This window comes from Dipodomys spectabilis, unplaced genomic scaffold (assembly GCF_019054845.1).
Source record: "Dipodomys spectabilis isolate Male_0828 unplaced genomic scaffold, ASM1905484v1 ptg000054l, whole genome shotgun sequence".
In the NCBI taxonomy this organism is placed as follows: domain Eukaryota; kingdom Metazoa; phylum Chordata; class Mammalia; order Rodentia; family Heteromyidae; genus Dipodomys; species Dipodomys spectabilis.
This window is the reverse complement of record NW_024870731.1, coordinates 24,257,501-24,276,406: the sequence shown is the minus strand read 5'-3', so window position 1 is coordinate 24,276,406 and position 18,906 is coordinate 24,257,501. Positions and strand designations below refer to the sequence as shown.

Below are 18,906 nucleotides of genomic sequence, written 5' to 3'. Positions count from 1 at the left end.
GAATTCAAGGGTTGAGAGCAATGATTTCACTAAAATTCATTCAGCAGGAGAAGCTAAAGGAAGTCAGAGACCAGCTCTGCAAAACAAGCCAGTGCCTGGGTTTGTGGTTTTCTGATGCTGATGTTAAGAGCCACCCTTGGAAAGTAGCATAAAGAGCCATTATTAGCCAGGCCTGGGACATGCCCCTGTAATGGCAGCTATTTCAGAGGCAGAGGCAGGCAAATGTCATGTTTGTGGGCAACCAGGCAAAATTAGTGAGATTCTATTTCCAGAAACAAAATACAAATAAAAGAGGGCAAGGAGTATGGGTGAAGTGATAGAATTCTTGCCAGCCTTTGAGTTCAGTCCTCATTGCTGTTGAAAGAAAGAAAGTAGGAGGAGATAAGGAAAGGAAAGGGGAAAAGAAAAGAAGCTATTATTTGATTCTTCAGATGTGTTTTCTTCATAGTGGACAAAACACTGTGCCCTAAAGAAGTGGAGAGTCCTGAAGCATGAGCCTGTCACATCTTCTACTCTATTTCATCAGCCGCTCCACCACTGCCTAATGTTTTAGAATTTGACATTGACTTTGGGGTCCATGACAGATCGTTTTATCACCTAGTAGGACATCCTCATTTCTAGTTGCTGCCTTCAAAATATTCTTGACAATTAACACACCTGCTGTCTATAGCGACCCCGAGGAAGCCTTACAGGAAAAAAAAAAAAACCAATAACCATCCCACGTTAACCATTTCCCTTAATACTCTGTAGATGACAGAATAACTTTCAAAGCAAACAGTCTTATTCAGGCTATGAGGTGCTGAACTACCAGGTCACAGAAATGCCAGCCAAGAAAGAAATACATATTGAATATGTACTTAGCTTCAAACAAGAAATGATTTGTTATGAAATGAAAAGTGCACTTCCAAACCACAGGCAATGGGAAGCTCATTACCAAAAAGTTACAGTTGTGCTAGTGAAGCCCAGACAGGCTCCTGATTACTTCTGAGCCTCGGTTTTCTCATCTGTCAGATAAAGATACAGTGGCTACTTCAGAGAATCAGTTACATAGAGCAAGCAACAATGGCAAGCAGTGGAGATACCTGACCTCACGGTAGATGTTCTGTAAATAGCCCTTGTAAACCTCAATTTACTCAATAGGCTTTTAATCAAGCCTTTTCTCAAATAATCTCAACATAGCTCTCATTTCTCCAATAAACCACTAAGATTACGCCCCAGAACTAGAAATAACCAATATTGTCCCATGGACTTTTCAGCAGGTTCTTATATTCAGACTTTTGATTCATCAAAGTTATGTCCCATTGCATTTAGTATATTTTTAGCATGTTATCATACACATGTAGTTTCTACTTTGTTAAACTGTTGGCGAGGGCTGGGGCTGTATAGCTCAGTGGTAAAGCACTTGTCTAGCATGTATGAGGCTCTGAATTCCATCCCCAGCACTATAAGGATATCCCGTTCTCCGAGCATACTTTGGTTTGAGTCAGGTTCATGCCTGTATGCCTGAGGGTTCTTATGTGTCCAGTTCTACACCTTTCTAAGATTAGATTACCTCTAACCCTAGTTGGGTGACTCATAAAGTAAGAATAACAAGACACACATGTTGCATAGTGGTTAGAATTAAATGAATGTTACCTATGTAGAATGGGACCAACACTCAATATTAAATTTTAGGTATTATCTGTCTCATCACTATGTACTGAATATTACAATCAGCCACCATGTTCTAAGGGATTTCAGTATGTACATTACTGAGCTAGAAGCTGTAGAGATAGAAAGATGTTTTTTTAATTTTCAAAGCCAACTCTTATCTCTATTGTCTGGCAATTACTATATCTGGGGCACATACATCGAAGGAACTTTGGAGATTTTCTGATCTAGTGTTTCTAGTGATGTGTTGGCATCTGCTCAGTTCCTACCTGCTGATAAGAACCAATTCTCGGCATCTCTTCCTGTCACCACATTTATGATGTCACATTGGCAGCCTGAAATTGACCGTGGTGGGAGTATTTGCACCATGGAAATTAGCAAACACTACCAAAGAGAGCTTTCTTTTCTTTTTTTTTTTTTTTTTAAAGAGAGAGCATCTTTTCACCATCCGCCACTGAATACTTCCCAAGTATAAGATCCATACTATGAATCTTTGATGACAGTGTGGGAGGTTAGAAAAGCTCAGCCCTAAAATAATACCAGTTGCATAGTAAGAGGGTTATTCCCTTCAAATTCTCTCATCTTTGTCTTCATGTTAAGGAGAAAGTTTCCCTATAGTATAGTACTGTGTATCACACTGGTAAAATATTTGATTTGTCATGTGTGAGAGAGAGAAAGGATATAGATAGAGAGAGAGAAAGAGACAGAGAGAAATAAAAGAGACTAGAGACACCTCCAGTTAGCATGCTCAGTAGCCAACTCTGTCTACCTCAAATTTAAACTTAATAAATTCATTCTCTCTACATTGATTGTATTTATTTTTATGCATACTCTCTCTTGTTCAGAGTGGCATTGATTTTCCATTTTAGTAATACTATAAGAGTCCTGTTATAATTACTTTTTAAGTGAGCAAGTTGAAAGAAATATCTTAAGAAACTGTGCCACAGATGGTACATGGGCCATGGCGAAAGTCAGGCAATTAGAATAGGTGCTAGAAGTTTGGGGGCGGGAGGGGGGGGTGTCACACAGACTTTCAGCCTTCCTGTTTTGCAGGATACAAACTGAAACTAGAGAAAGGAAAATGGCCTGTTCAGCTAGCTTAGTCATAGAATCCTGGCCTCCCATCTCATCTTTTTGTTCATTATTCCTTACTCTTTACCCATGAGAAGGTAAACAAGACAGAAAGAAAACAGGAACTACCACTAACAGTTATAGGCTGAATATGGTGGCTAGATTGTCATCAGCAATGATGGCCTACTTGATTTGTACAGTCAAGTTGAAGCTAAGGCAGTCCAGGAAGTAAGACAAAGGCATCAAGGATGATCAGTTACCCCTTGCTATAGAGTGAATAATCATCCTGCTCACTGTCATGAAGATTACTTACTTATAAATCGCTTAGCCTCTGCTAGGCAATGAGTAAGTTGTACAATCATTGTCTTAGCAGCACTAAGGGGGTTTTGAAGGAGTCCTTGAGCATTGTTTACAAAAAAGAAAAAAAAAAAGAAACCTCTCTGGTAACAGAGGATGGAGACAGGAATGAGGGAAACTGGAAAGAAAAACAGGTCTACTTGAATTAGGCATCTGTTCAGTAAGCCCCGGGGGAGAAGAGAGATGAGAACATACACTTCCTGGATCCTGTCTCAGAGCACAGTACCCCAAGCAACAGGAGACAAGAACAATTCTCCTCGTTAATGAGGCTGCAGCTCCTAATCGGTGCATGGAACAGAATGCTTTTGCTTAATACAGATCATTTCCCTGCCTCTTGCCCAACTCTGAAGCTATGCCAGCAGCCCTTCATTTAATGAAAGGTAGGGACTTTGAGTAGTGTGGTAGGATGGGCTGTAGGAGGCATTATTACCTCATTATTATGATAATAGTTTAATCACAATCAATATTTATGAACATGCACAGAAGCTGTGCTGTGATCACTCCACAGCCCTGCAGCTGGGGTTTTGTGCTCTTGTGTAAGGATGGTTATAGGAAAGCGGGGTGCTCTCCCACCTTCCCTGTCCCCTCCTAAAGCTTTGCAGTAGCCTTGGGGGAGAGGGGGCATGCGGGTGGGGAAGATGGCACTTCAGAATAATCATGAGGATATTATCTACTTAGGATTTGTGATAGGTGAACATTATAATTTGTTTTGCTTTTCAAACTGTTTCCATCTTCGTCTTCTGATTTTACCTTCATGCTTTTGTAAACTAATCTTCATATTTTGGTAAAGATAATTGTGGGCATAATTATGATTACAGATGAGGAAACTGAGGCTCAGAGAAGCCAGCTTGGTGTCAGTGTAATACAGTAGAGGACTCAGAGGTCAGACCCATGTAGTTCAAATCCCAGCTCTACCATTTCTTAGCTATGTGCCCTGGGGAAAACAATGTAACTTTTCTGGGTTCTCAATCTCCCCCCCCTTTCTCTCTCTCTCTCTCTCTCTCTCTCTCTCTCTCTCTCTCTCTCTCTCTCTCTCTCTCTCTCTTTCTCTCTCGGCACAATAAAGGCTTCTTACCAGTTCTTTTAAGAACTGAATAACAGTGTGAATTAGGCATTTGGTCACTGGTAAATATGACTATTTCATATATGACTATATCAGGTGTTAAGTAATTGAATATTGACTAAGAGAAAACTGAACTAGGAACAGCCCATGATTGGGTGAGAGTTAAGACTTAACCCCCATGTCTTTTTTCCATTATCTTAAAAAAAAAATTCCTTTGGCACCATTGGTGTTTGAGCTCAGGGATTTGTGCTTTCTGGACAAGCACTTTATAATCTGAGCCATACCTTTAGCTCTTTTTTTGCTTTTTTTGTTGTTTGTTTTTCAGATAGAATCTTACTTTTTCCCTGGGCCAGCATGGATTACATTCCTCTTTTTTATGCTTCCCACAAAACTGAGATGACAGACAGTCACCACCATGCACAGCTATTTGCTGGTTGAGAAGGGATCTCGCTGACTTTTTGTGGTTTGGGGAAGGGAAGCCTGGGCTGTCCTCAAACAGTGATCCTCCCAATCTTGGCCTTCCAAGTAGCTTGTGTCACAGGCTAGTCTCCATTATCTGAAAAGGTTTTAGACCCCATTATCTGAAAACATAGTTTTCCATTGGTAAGCAATTTAGGGAAATGTTTGGGTTTTTTTAACATTTCAACATTTAATTTATTTTTTTCCAAGTGAAAATGAAATTTTGAAAGCCAGTTATCACTTTTCTGAGCCACAAACTGCTCGTGAAAAATTTGTAGTATCAAGAGTACCCACCACTGTGAAAACAGTACTGATTATTGGGATTTCTAAACAGCATTTATTGTTGGGATTTCATTAAAAGTACATTTTTAACCATGATAAGATGTGCAACAAAACGTACCATTTTCATTATTTTTAAGTATATACAGATGGGTGGTATTGTGAATTTGTGTATTATACAATCTTCACTATGCATCTCCAGGACTCTTTTTCGTTGTTGTTGTTGGTAGTGGTCATGGGGCCTGGACTGGGCCTGGGCTCTGTCCCTCTGCTCTTCAGCTCAAGGTAAGCGCTCTACCACTTGAGCCATAGCGCCACTTCCGGCTTTTTCTGCTTATGTGGTGCTGAGGAATCGAACCCTGGGCCTCATGCATGTGAGGCAAGCGCTCTACCACTGAGCCACCTTCCCAGCCCCTCCAGCACTCTTTTCATCCCACAAAGCTAAACTCTGAACCCATGCGTGTGCTTACAGGAGCCTCACGCTTCACCATTGGCCCAGCAGGCCCTTGATCCTTGGCAAGGATGAACCAAAAATGGTTCATTCTCTCTGCTGTCAGAGTGCTAGAACTCCATCATGCTGTCTCTGGTTCCAGAGATACCTCAAGGGTTGTATTTTTCTCCAATATTCAGAAGGCACTGGAAGAGGCTTTCACTGTCATTGTCAGTTGGACCCCAGACAGGAGCCACTGAGGTTTACTCAACTGCTCACCCGCACATACAGTCCCAGTACATCCGCCTACTCGCGCATGCTGTCTCGCCCAAGCAGTCGGCCCCTCCGTTGGCACTTAGGATTCATCTTCCCAAGATGCACTTAGAGCATCCAGACTAGTGGGGGTGGGGCGGAGTGAAGTTGTCAGGTTTTGCTTTTGCCTTTGAAGAAAAACAGATTCCATCTACCAGAGAGACTTTGAAGAATTAACCCTGGGAATAGAGACATTCTTCCCACAAAATAATAAAAAAGCCTTTCTCCAAAAGAATGTTGAAAATTCTATCACTTGATTTGTTCTTTTTTCAACCATGACCGGTAAAGTAATACATGCAAATAACCTATAAAAAGGACATTGTACAAGAACACTCATGCTTTCATAAAAAGAAAGTTCCTGGGCTTCCACCTTTTCTCCCTATAATCCTTTCTATAAGAAGAGACCTTTGTGATGAATCCATTTCCTCCAGAGCCATAAGTACAGTTATTATATGGCTATTGCTTGATTGACTAGTCTTAGAAATTATCTGCTTCCAGGGCTGGGAAGGTGGCTCAGTGGTAGAGTGCTTGCCTTGCATGCATGAGGCCCTGGGTTCCATTCCCCAGCACCAAATAAGCAAAAAGAAAAAAGCCGGAAGTGGCGCTGTGGCTCAAGTGGTAGAGCGCTAGCCTTGAGCTGAAGAGCTGAGGGACAGTGCCCAGGCCCAGAGTTCAGGCCCCACGACCAGACCTCCCCCCCCAAAAAAAAGAAAGAAAGAAAGAAGTTATCTGCTTCCAACTGTGACACAACTTTTGTCCCTTTACCAACCTCCCCTTCTCCTATTAATTGTATCAGTGTTATTGCTCCTCTATTTACCTTTATAACTTTCAAATTATACCCATCAACATCCATTTCTTATGTCATCCACAAAATGAGATTTTGACATTTCATACCTTTTACCTCACCTGCTTCCTCCTCTAGTTAATTCCATATTCTGACATGCAATTGAATGACATACTTCTCCACTCTTATTTATACATACAGTAACTACAAATACAAATGTCTACTCAATCTAGACTGTCACTAACCATAAAACTCTTCAATTATGAAAATATACTGTATCTAAAGTAGCCAAAACAGTAGGCACTGTCCACTTGGGCTTTCAAGTTCTTGAAATGTTGCTGGGGGCACCAAAAGTTGAATTCTCAATTGTACTTTCTGTTTCATTTAAATTTAAATATAGCTGTTAAATAGTGAAGGTCCAGACTAATCTTAATATGCAAGTTCAATTAAGCAGAGAAACCTGTTTTCCCAGGAAAAATCATATTAATAGCTGATGCACAGTTCCCACTGTTAATAACTCAACAACTAACTGAACTCAGTAAATAACAACTTTGTCTCCAGCTTGCGTATGACACATTGGGATGTTAAGTAACCTCTCTATAAGTGGTTAGATCTAGAACTTCACCCTGTGCACCCAGCTTGAATCCATGTTCTTACCTGCCTCCCTGGACTGTCTCTAAACCCATTTAGAAATACAGTGAACTCTTCCAGATATATCCAACCTGCTGTTGCTCACAGATATGGCTGAGCCTTGCTCATTACAGGGACCATGTGAAAGCCAGTGTTATATTTTCTCCTTCTTCTGCTGCCATAAAGAGACAGCGTGGAAATTGGAGGCTTAAGAAGGAGACTTGGGTGAAATTTTCCCCCAAAAAAGCACTCTTTACCTGATTTATATAACTGTAACCACTCTGTACATCCCTTTATAATAACAATTAAAAAATTTAAAAGGATACAGGCAAATGTAGGGACCCCAAGGAAAGGACAAAGGGGGTTGACATCCAGTAGTAGAAAGGATATTCCTTCTACCTAGTAATTCCACCAGCCATGGGAGAGCAGCTAGCATGTGTCTATAGCCATATCCCCCTGAACACACCATCTCCTGATCTTGCATGTTCTCAGAGGCTAAGTGGGCCTAGACCTGGTTAGTACTTGGATAGAAGGACAGCAAATATGTATGATGCCCATGTGTGACGTATGTTTACCTGCATCATCTTCATCAATTCCTCTCCCCAGCCCAACCTCCTTCCCCCACCCCCACCATACTAGGAAGAGGAACAGATGAACACGTGCCTTCAAGGATTGCTGGTAAATAGTAAATGAGTTGACTCATGAGAAACACCTAAAACAGTGCCTGGCACAGGGAAAATGCTGGGCGCACACTGCTTATTTGTAATCCCTTTATGTCTTTGCCAAGTCTCTTTGCCATGCTTCATTGTCTGTTACCTTTATGAATAGTCTTCATCTCTAATTTTTTCTTTCCTTGTTACTATAGTCTTTTCTGAAGACTTATTTGCATGGCTTTTATTAGTGCTAAAATATTAATAGTGTTTTGTTTTACTCAAGTATTTATATCCTTTTCAAGGTGTGAGGAATATTTCCTTTCTCACTTTCTTCTTACAACCTGCCTCCTATCCCAAGAATCACATTTTTTTAAATCTGGAAGACATTGAAGGAAAAAAAAAACAATTATCTTGGGCCTCAATATAATAGATAAGGAAATGAGACCAAGGAGTAGGCAGCAAGCCAAAACCAGCCAAGTACTTAATTGTCAAAACCAGATTAGAAATTCATATTTTTTTAATTTTTTCCCCATACCCTACTGTCTCCCGCTTATGTCACGTGCTAATCCAAATATTATTATTTTTATTTGCTTTTGCCTACTTAAAATATTAAAAACAATCAGCTCAAAGGCCATAGAAAAATAGGCACAAAAGGATGGATTTGGTCCATGAGACATATTTGTCCACCCTTGTTGTACTCCTTAAAATAACAGGAACCTACTTGGCCATCAACTCCCAACTAACCATGAGTAAATTACACCCTAGGAATAATATTAGCCCAAGCATACAGAGCTCTTATTGTGTACCATGCACTGCCCTGAGCACTTTATGTGATGCCAACCTGTTTCACAAGAATTTTCCAAGGGAGATAGGCACTGTGTATCATCATTTTGAAGATGAAGCTACGGAAACTGTAGAAAATGTAATCATTTCTTTGCCAAAGTCATAGAGCTAGTCAATACTCTTTGTAACCAGACCTGTTTTTAACACTCCAGCTTCACCCCTTCAGGTGTGGACACTAATTTGAATTCCAAGAACCATCTAGCTATTTATAACATTATTTGTCAGCCCTGGTTTGTCAGTCAGATGACATGGGAAGCTGACAAAAAGCATGCATGTGCCATCTGCTGTCCACGTTGCTCACCTGAAGTATTCTAACCATGAGATGTGTGACAGCCCCACCCATACACATAGCCCCACTGAGCCTAGAAACCCAATCAATCACATCGGCCTCTTTGGAGATGGAGCACAAAAATAATAGACAATCAAAACACATACAATAGGCCAAGTCCTAGGCAAAGGTTTTTTTAACTGCATTAACTCTGTTAACTCTTTGCATGCACTAAGCAAATTAATACAGGTAAGATGCATAGCACAGTAGCCTGCATACAATGAACAAGTAAGAAATCCATCCTTTTTGCTAATAATATACACAACTGCTATATGAGTGCCTGTCTAGCAAGCATGAAGCCCTGAGTTCAAACCCCAGCATCACTATAAACAAAACAAAACAAAAAGTGTTCTAGAAACTTCTGCTGCATAAAGAGTATCGTGCTCTTTACTCAGTAATCTTCAGTCACCAAATTTTTCTCACACCATACCTAGCAGAGTAAACTCTCAGGAGAGAGAAATTCCTAATAGATTCCTGTAGGAATCTATATTCCTCACAGATCCTATATTCTGGATATATGGAGGGTGGTAGATGAAAGAGGAATGAATTTGAGATAAAGTTAGCTCTTGTTATTATCATCTTTATCTAAGATAGTAGTGCTACCAAGATTCATATACTGAACTGCCTTGACTCTTAAAAAATCCACATCTCTAAGATTGCCTGGAATAGGAAAGTAAAGGGTGGAGAAAAAAAAAAAAGAAGGAAAAGTGCAACGTTAGTATTGTGGCAGGAATTTTCAAGGTCAAACCTTGAAGGAAAATATTGCTAACCCCCTGGAATGGTTTGTGGTCTGTCATTTCTAAGCAAAGGCTAGAAATCAAGGCAGAGCTCTTGCAGAGACAAGCAGGGGCAGAGTCAGCTCGTGCAGAGAATAAATCATTTCCATGATATTTTTTTTAAGAGACCGTGGGGGGAAAGGAAAGCCTAGCAGTCACTAATGCAGTGATATCTGCTCCGACTTCTTTTTTCTTCCACCTTTGAGTCTCACCCACCAGATTTCTGTTTGCAAAAAAAGGACCTAATCCACTTTTTTTTTGTCTGTGCATTGATTTAATAGTATCAAGCCCTGAGGTCCTCGTGGTCTGCACCTGGGTTGCTTTTTCCCCTAATGAAGCAGGAGAAGTGGTTTAAGCCCCTGCCGAGCTCCCTATCAAAGCCACACAATGATTAACTCAGGTCCCCTTATTAGGACCAGGAAGAAGAAAATCCCTTAGTCATCAGCATTGTGAAAAATCCCAGAATGGTGAATGTTCAATGAAAAGATTACCTTGGGCACCTGAAAAATAATGGAAGAGCTCAATAGAGAAACCATTAAGCCTGTCTACACACGCTAAGTCAGGTGGAGGGTCGAGGTAATTAGCTGAGACATTCAGGCCAGAGAAACAGTTTTGGGCCTTTTGTGCTGACTGAGTCAGTGTCAGAAATCATTCAACTCTCTCATACTTTTTTTTTCCTGGAAAAGCCAGTTTGGGTTGTACACACACACACACACACACACACACAGACACACACACACACACACACACACACACACACAAAATGAACAGTTAGTGAAAGTATTGGGAAGCCTACAGGCATGGCTCAAATGGTAAACCACTTGCCTAGCAAGGGCAAGGTCCTGAGTTCAAATCTCAGTAACTACCAAAAACAAAAGTCAGTGAGTAGATATTTTAAACTGAAAAATAAGCAGAGTCAGAGTTGGGAATTTCTTGGTCTCAGTTTCTTCAAACGTAAAGTGAGAATACTAGTAGGACTTCCTTCAGGAGATGTCTGTGGTTTACTATAATGTGTCATATTTGCATTCCTTGTGTGTTGTAAAGTACCCTTTGTTTCAGGCCTGTGAAAATATGAACAAGTTGCTCACTGATGCTCATTATTCTGACTTCATCCATGGCCTTCTCTAGCTTCCCTTGGTTTGTTTTCTTTTCTATCTTCATTCCCAGAACTGGCAATGTCTGGGGCATCAGGGATTGAGGTCTAAGGAATGTGGTAGAGAAGGAGTTTATTCTGTGTCCCAGTAGAGAGGCAGATCAGAAAGCTGTGACTCCCGGGAAATGAAGCCTGGCTAAATACACAGTTGTTGGAGAGCAGGTAGACCAGGTGTCTGAGGCACAGCCCCTCACCTTTGTCTCTTGTGTCCTGGCATTTGACTTGGGCTTAGAAAAAGGTAGATGGTAGTACTGAACAGAGTTGAGGCAGGGTATGGGAAGTGTCTTCTCGCCATGCCCCTGCTCAGCTGTCCTGCAGGAGGGGAGCAGGTCTCTGCCTGGGGCCTCCATGTTGTAACAGTGAGTGGTCACAGAAATGGCAGGAAAAGATCCAACCTGGGAATTGGCTTAGATGCCTAAGCGTTTCCTGGGGAGATTCCAGCTTCCTTTTTATAGCAAGAAATTGCTGTGGACTATTGTACAGTGAAGCTGTCAGCACCAAGAGGAACAGTAGTATATGCTGTATCTGTTCTATTAAACCAGTGTTTCTAGTAGTCACTAGAAGAAGAGCTCAATTTAGTACTACTTAGCATTGTTGTGTGGTTGGTTGCATTTCTGCATTTTGTTCTCCCAGTTTCCTTTTGAGTACCATTATTACTGCCCATTACAGAGAATGTTCAGAGAACTTAACGTATTCAAAGTTACCAAGCTAGGAAATGGAAGTACCAGACTTCTCATCTAGCTAGTCCTCAACCTATACTTTTAGCCACTCACGAGGGAAACTTTCTTTTTAAGTTAGAAAAGAAAGCTATATTCTGAAAAGAAAGCTATATTCTTGTGGCTCATGCCGATAATCTAAGCTACTCAAAAGGAGATCTGGAAGATTGTGGTTTGAGGTCAGCCAAGCAGAAGAATTCACTAGATTCTATCCCCAAAATAACGAGCAAATATCAGAGCTAAAAGTATGGCTCAAATGGTAGAGTGCCAGCCTAGCAAGCAAGTCAAGTAGGCACAAAGGGGAGAGGGAATAGGAGAAGGAGAAATGGGAAGAGGAAGAGAGAGGAAAGAGGAAAAGAAGAGGGAAAAATGATACACATATACTTTTGGTAATTTGCCTTTTCTAGGCCCTGTTACTTTATTCATTGATCCTGATTCAGTGCTGTGGAAAAACATAAGCATTCAATTCTACTTTGAGGTTCCTGTATGAACCACAGGATTATGTTCTTTCCATTAGCAATCACTGCCAGGCAAGATACTCTCACTTTCTAGAATACACTTCCAAATCCCTCTTTATACTCATCATCCACATCCTTCCTAAAGTTCAAGGGCCAGAACCAGAGGGGGGGGGTCCTGCTTCTAAATAATAATCAGACCACAATTTAGCCTGAGCTATTTTGTTCCAGTTTTAATGGGTGGGGAGAAAGATCAACAAGTGCAAATCAGCACTTTGGAGATAAAAGAGCCTCAGAAATTGAGGGCTTGGGTGGGTAGGAGAGTGTATGGTTTTCATTCATACCACAGCTTTCCTCATCTTCCCAAACAGCCTTGTAAGGAATAGAATTTGACTGGTGTCACTCTGTATTGGAACTACATGTTAGTGGTAAATGGAGAGTAGGCGTGTTTAAAGGTTGATCATTTCAGCTGTAGCAAAACTCCTACCAACTGCCAAGCATCAACTTTACTGAGCAGAGGAGGAGATTTCTAGCTGAGATTAGCTCTTTTCACTGCTCTGACCAGTGATACTGGAATGCCTCATGCTTTTCCAAAACCGTTGAGAAGATTGGGTGTTCCAAGGGCTCAAAAAACCACGTGATCCCTGGCTTCTCTGCCTTCAGACAGAGAATGCGAACAAAAAGTCCTATGGAGTTTAGTCAATGGATGTGATTGATAGCCCCATATCACATACTGGCTTATAGAAGATTCTGATCATGAAAGTATTTTGCCAAGTGAAAAAGATCATCTAATTGGTATAGATTGAGACTTCAGTGAAAAGGCAATTCACGTGTTGTTTTGTTTTTTGCCTGAACTAAATTTTGGAATGACAATGGATTGGAGACATTTAGAAGAAATTATCATTGGGTAGGATCTAAAAAGTCTTCTTCAAATTCCTTTATGCGCCCAGAGTGGTTTTCTTCTGCCAGCAACCTTTGCGGACCATCAACTGCATGTATAACCATACTGGCTTTCAGGGTGTAGTGTCTTCTCAATCTGGTCTTTCCTCTGCTTATTTCCCAAGTATCCTGAAGCCAGATCTGGTCACAAGGTTTCTCTCTTTCCTTCTGACCACAGATTTTTCCCCCCTTCAGTTCCCTGTCTAAAATCAGGTATCAGTTGATGACTCACTGAGGAAACAGCCACTAGCAAGGTTGATCTCATCTTTGCTCTCATGACATTTTGTGAGAGGCAGACATTGCACAAAAAAAAGAGAAGTATCCAGTTTCAATTGGAATTTGTGATACACAAAGGGAAAAGGTAGCAGGTTCATATAATCTGTAACAGGCAAGTAGGAATCCTCTTGGTGCAAATAATGATTCAAGAATAAAGAGCATAGTACTTCTCTATAAATGTAATGAATGTACATTCCTCTTTTTAAAGTTTACCAAACATTTTCATATATGTTTGCTCATGTGATCGGGCTACGAAGTGCACAGTTTTTGCTACCCTGTTCTGGAACTCTTCTAGGAACTTGACATGGTTGCTCCAAGTAAAACTGGTTCAAGCAGTCATAGAACTTTTTACTCTAAACTCTGAGGCCTTTTCCACTCCCCCTCCTAGTTTATTGCTCTGTCACTTGGGAGTTGATATTTTGGAAAATAACATTGGGAAAAGAGCAATAGAGAGACTCGCCCTCCTCAGTGCTTTTCTGGGAGACATTTTTGGGTGGAGGCTGTGATGACTAACATTGATCTCCGCCAAATGAGGGGAAAAAAAGAAAAGGGAAGCCGACCTGAAACATGAACAGACATCGTAACTACTCTCTGAGCATGGCGGGATTTGTGGTTTCTAGGCAAACCCTGCTCTGACCCAGAGTGTCACCTGTGCCTAGAGTAACATATGTGTTGTGAGTGACAATGTTAACACCTAGAACACCTAGAACAGGAAGCAATAGGTTTTATTCCTCTGAAACAGATGCTCTTGGCTTCCGACAGCATTCAGATCTCACCCAGGTTTGTTTATAAATGCTTAGCTACCATTGGTTCCAGGCCTACTACAACCCTTCTATCATTCTGTGGAAGCAAGCACTGTTGATATCTCCATTTAGAAGGTATGAGAAGTGAGGCTCAGAGAGGTAAAATATACGGCCCAAGGCCACCCCGTCTTTAAGTGGAAGGTCTGAATTGAACCTAAGTCTCTAGATTCCAATGATATATTCTATCATCTGTCCTCTGTCCTCTCCTTAAAGTGAAAAGGAACTTCAGTCCTACTTTCTGTTCTCCTTATCTGGGTAACACCTAAAACCAGGAGGCATAAGAGCAGGTTAGGGACTGGAACTGCCATACATCCTGTCTCCCTGGTTTGAGGAGGCCCACCCATCATACTCCCTACCTCTTGGAACTCTGAATTAACAGAAACAGGATTGAGGCACTCAGTGAAGACAACTTGGCAGTCACACAAAGGCCCAGGTTTGAGAAGTGCCTGCTCTTTACCTGCTTCTCTGCAGTGGTGAGCCTTCCCCTAATCAGTTTGTGTGTAGGTAGAGTTACTTCATCTTTTTTTTATTATTATTATCTTTAGGTAGTCGTACCAAGAGAGTTACCATTCAAAGAAATCAGTTTATGGAATACACTTCTCTTTGTCTTCTTTTAAAGGAAAGGGGAAAACACAAAGCTCCCACACTGAATACTGAATCTAAATCCATAACATTGAGCTCCTTCAGCCCCAAGAGGTGGCTATGAAAAAACTAGCAAGCAGTTTTTTGGGGTTGTTTTAGTACCTTTTCATATTCCTGGTCAGCTTCCTGTGCCAGCATATTGTTCTCAACTCTCTTGGAGATATAGCATCGAACTGTGAACAATTAAAACATAAATCTTCTTTCCTCCTCAGGTGAAGGCTGCTTCCAAGTATGTGGATGTACCTGTGAGTATTTGCAAACTGCTTTTCTCTGTGTGTGTGTGTGTGTGTGTGTGTGTGAGAAAGAGAGAGAGAGAGAGAGAGAGAATTACGTGTGTGTTTTCCTTTCATAAGGGTTTTGATGGCTCTGTTTTCTTATGTTGCCTGCTAAACTGTACAGTCCTAATTTGGATCATCAGAAAGCGAAAAGCCAAGACTACTTGGTAGTAGGATGTTTCTCAGACAGGGAGAAGGTGTGGTTTTCTTCCTTTGGGAAGAAAGGTCCAGTGTGAGGGTAAACCTTATGGTCTTCCCCTTTGCATTGGTTCTCTGGTTCTTCTTGCTGTAACACAGCTGCTCCTTCTGCCACACTTTGGGACCTCAGCCCTGAGCTAGAAATCTGCACAAGGGTGCCAGTATTTAAAAAAAAAAAGGCAAAACAAAACAAATACATTGTGAATTTGTTCATTTGGGGGTCAATTCAACTATTGTTTTAAGGAAACCCTGTAAAATTGTTTATAATTAGTGCAGGCCTCATTAATGAAAAGAGTCCTCAAAGTTCACAGATAAAGCACTTGTAGTTGCCCAAAATTTACATTTAAATTGAGGTTAAGTACTACACATGAATGCTAAAGTGTGGGATTACCTGTGATAAATTGGGAGACATTTATAGGCAGGCTTTGCCCTGCCTATTAGCAAAATAAAATTGGAGAGATTTAAATATAGTCCAATAAAGGAGGAAAGAAAATGATTTCTGTTTCTCCATTTCTAACAAAAGAGGTATGAGTCTATTATAAAATATTAAATTTAGGGAGCTTATCTCAATAGCCACCAAGGGTCTTGTGCTGAACGGTTCTCATTCTGAACGTGGTTAAGTACCTTCCTTGTTCAAATACTTATTTGTGAAAATTTGTTTTTTTTCTAGAAGGATTTATATTAACATTTAAATTCATTTCCCTAGGAAGCTAAGTGTGTAATGGTTTATTGGCTTATTTCTCAAAGGAAGATAAAATGGAAAATTGGAGTGAATGTAGCATTAGCATACATTTTGTTTGTTTAATGAAAGAATGTACAATCAATAATTATGCTTTGAATTTATATAATGTGTCTCATCAAGGGACCTCAGACTCCTTCATGTAACAGGAAGATGGAGAATAGAAAAGGCTCACAGAACAACAGCAAGGGGTAGGGGAAATAAAGCAATTTACTTGCTCAAGGCCCAAAGTATGAACTTTCACATTACAGGGAGTCTCTGGCCCTGTTTCTCCATCTTTAAAATGGAGATAATGACGCCTGCTCCTGGGTTTGCTATGCACATTAAATGCCACTATACATGTACAGCATGCAGTGCCATATCTGGCACTTACTAGAATTTTCTCAGAGAAGACTAGGTGCTAGAGATACCCAGGTAAGATAATACCCAGGGCATAAGGCAAAACAAGGCTTCAATAGTGACAGAAATGGAAATTCTGGGTGTCCAGCACAAAGATCTATGTGTCAGGCTGTTTCCTGAAGGCCTCAATGTAGAGAAGATCTCCATAGTGAGACCTGGGAAAGTGACCTACAGACAAGACCCAAATTCCTGGAGAAATTTGACCTATTGTCTGTATTATAGCATCAGGCTGCAAGAGTGGCATTTTGGAGGAATTGATTGCTCTAGTAATCAGTGATTTCTTAGGGTTCAGCCTCGTAATGCCTGTAGGCCAGGTTCAAATTCACTGTAAAGATGGAATAAAATGGACTTTATGTCAATATGTAAGTACCTTGAGCTATAGCCATTCAGTCATGAAGTAGTGATGCTACATTACACATAAGTGCAGCACCCACCAGGATACAATGTCAGAAGTATCTGGTTGGAACGAAATAACAACAAAACGCCCTATTTTATTAAACTTGGTCATAAATTATGTCTTCAGCATATGGTGGAGTGAAGTCTGTTACCTTTATATATAATTGTTTCAGTGTTTTCTAAAATCTATGTCCTATTCTACCAGTCTGTCTGCACAATAGTTCAAAACCTTCACCTACATGTTGACACTAAGGTGGTAGAAAGCCTAATTTAACTAATGAAACTGACTGTTGGTTCAAGGTTATTTGTCAACACTCCTTATTTTAACCATTTTTGAGTGAGAAAAGAAAGAAACAACTATAGGCAGTACCTTGTTTAATGGGGGGAAATGGCAGCTGCCCCTCACTGGCCCCAGTAGTCCAGTGCCCCATGAGTTGGTGAGTATGTGTAAGTAATATACCAGTCTGGCACCCTTCATCAGGGAGCCAGAAGAAAAGTGAGAGGGCCCCTCCAACACCGCATTCCACCACATTCTTGGGATGAATTGCTGGTCCATCAAAAGGATAGAAACCAAACTTGTGGAGATTTGGTAGCTTAAAGGCAGCAGAATAGAAGTGAAAGAGCCAAGGAAGTACTAAAAAAAAGTGTCCCAACCAAGGCCTTATTGTCTTCATCTTGATATTGGCTCCAATGATGCCCCTATTTTCTTCTTGACTCCAAAGTACATTCTGAATACAAATAAGATTGAATATTGCATAAGGGGGGAAAAAATCATAGGTTTTTGTATTGCAATTTATCCATGTATATTATTTTAGCTGGTGATCATCATTCCAAAAGGTAAGTTGGGGAACTGTTATTAATGCCATTTTACAGGTGACATAAGGAAGACCCAGAAAACTCTAAATGATTTACACAGCTCCAGTGTGTGGGGCAGGGGTGGCGAATCTCCAGGCTGTATAAGACCCACACAATCATTTGGCATAGGACAGCTGAGACACATAGGCTTCTTGCTGGCTACCTCAGGCCTGTCTGCCTGCATTGATAATTTTGTATGGTCCCAAAATGATATTACAAATATATAGCTGGCCCTTGGCAGGAAAAAAAGATTCCTCACCCCCTGTGAGGCAGGGGTGAGAGAGGGGGTAAAATAAAAAGAGAATAATCTAGTAATCATGCAGAGGACTACAGAGCTTTAAAAAAAGAAAAGGAGAAACAGGGGTCTTGCTCATTCATTTATAGATTTGTTCACTCCGCAAATATTTATTAAGCCAGGCACCGATCTGTGTGAGGGATGCAATACAAAATAAACCATGTTCAAGCTCCTGTATTCGTAGACTTTGTTATAGTAAGAGAAGACAGGCAAAAGCCAAATGAATAGAAACACAATGTCAGCTATTGGTGATTTGGGGAGAAATTCACCAAAAGAGAACTTCTCTACCTGGAAGAGATAAGCCAGACTGACTGTGTATATTTGTGTGTGTGTGTATGTGTATGTGCGTAAGCCAGTACTGGGGCTTGAAGTTGGGCCTCATCACCCTTTTTTTCTGCTCAGCTCTGGTACTCTACTATTTGCGGCACACCTCTACTTTTAGCATTTTACTGTTTGACTAGAAGCAAGTATCTCTTGGATTTATCTGTCAGATCTCAGCCTCTTGAGTAGGTAGGAATACAGGCATGAGCCACCAGCACCAGGCCCAAACTGATTTTTTTAAATCAAAGTTCTCAAACCTTAAATGTAACGCCCATTGGAATACAGCATTGGTAGTGAGAAAGGGATGGTGAAAACAGCATCCTTATAGATCACTCTTTTTGACATTATGTTTTATTAATGGCTCTGCTTAATCTGGCTTTGGATCATCCCTCTGAGATGATTGCATGGGCCCCGGGAAAAGGCCATGTCTGCCACAAGTATCACCAGGGAAGAAATGGAAACAATAATACGTTTCTAAAGTCCTTAAAGTCCTGCAGGTAGGGCTCCCCATGGCTACTGAGAATGTCCTTTGATGTGAGCTTGACAAAGAAAGAGGAGCAAGGTGCCAGTTTAGAGAGGATAGCTCACATTTACATTTTATTGGAGAACTGCTATTGTTTCCGTATCATAAAACTGCAACAATTATAGGACCATCATAGACCCTGCTCAATCCATTTGCTGAAAATTGCTTGAAAGTGTAACACTTGACTACTGTGGCTTTGGGTTGTCCTCATTGTTTTTCAAATTAATACCTTGTCATTGTTTCAGCAGGTGTTAAGAAATGTTACTAGCATCCCAGGGGCCAACTA

The 18,906-nt window shown here is 40.8% G+C and overlaps 1 protein-coding gene across 10 annotated transcripts in view; it reads left to right on the top strand.

Annotated features, from left to right (window-relative positions):
• The window catches only part of Cadps (calcium dependent secretion activator), a 445,968-nt gene that overhangs the window by 386,912 nt on the left and 40,150 nt on the right, over positions 1 to 18,906 (top strand). For all 10 annotated transcript variants that reach the window (XM_042679880.1, XM_042679874.1, XM_042679881.1 and 7 more), the window contains one exon: positions 14,832 to 14,864. In XM_042679880.1, the coding sequence (XP_042535814.1) occupies positions 14,832 to 14,864 (33 nt within the window). The remainder of the gene's footprint in view (positions 1 to 14,831; positions 14,865 to 18,906) is intronic.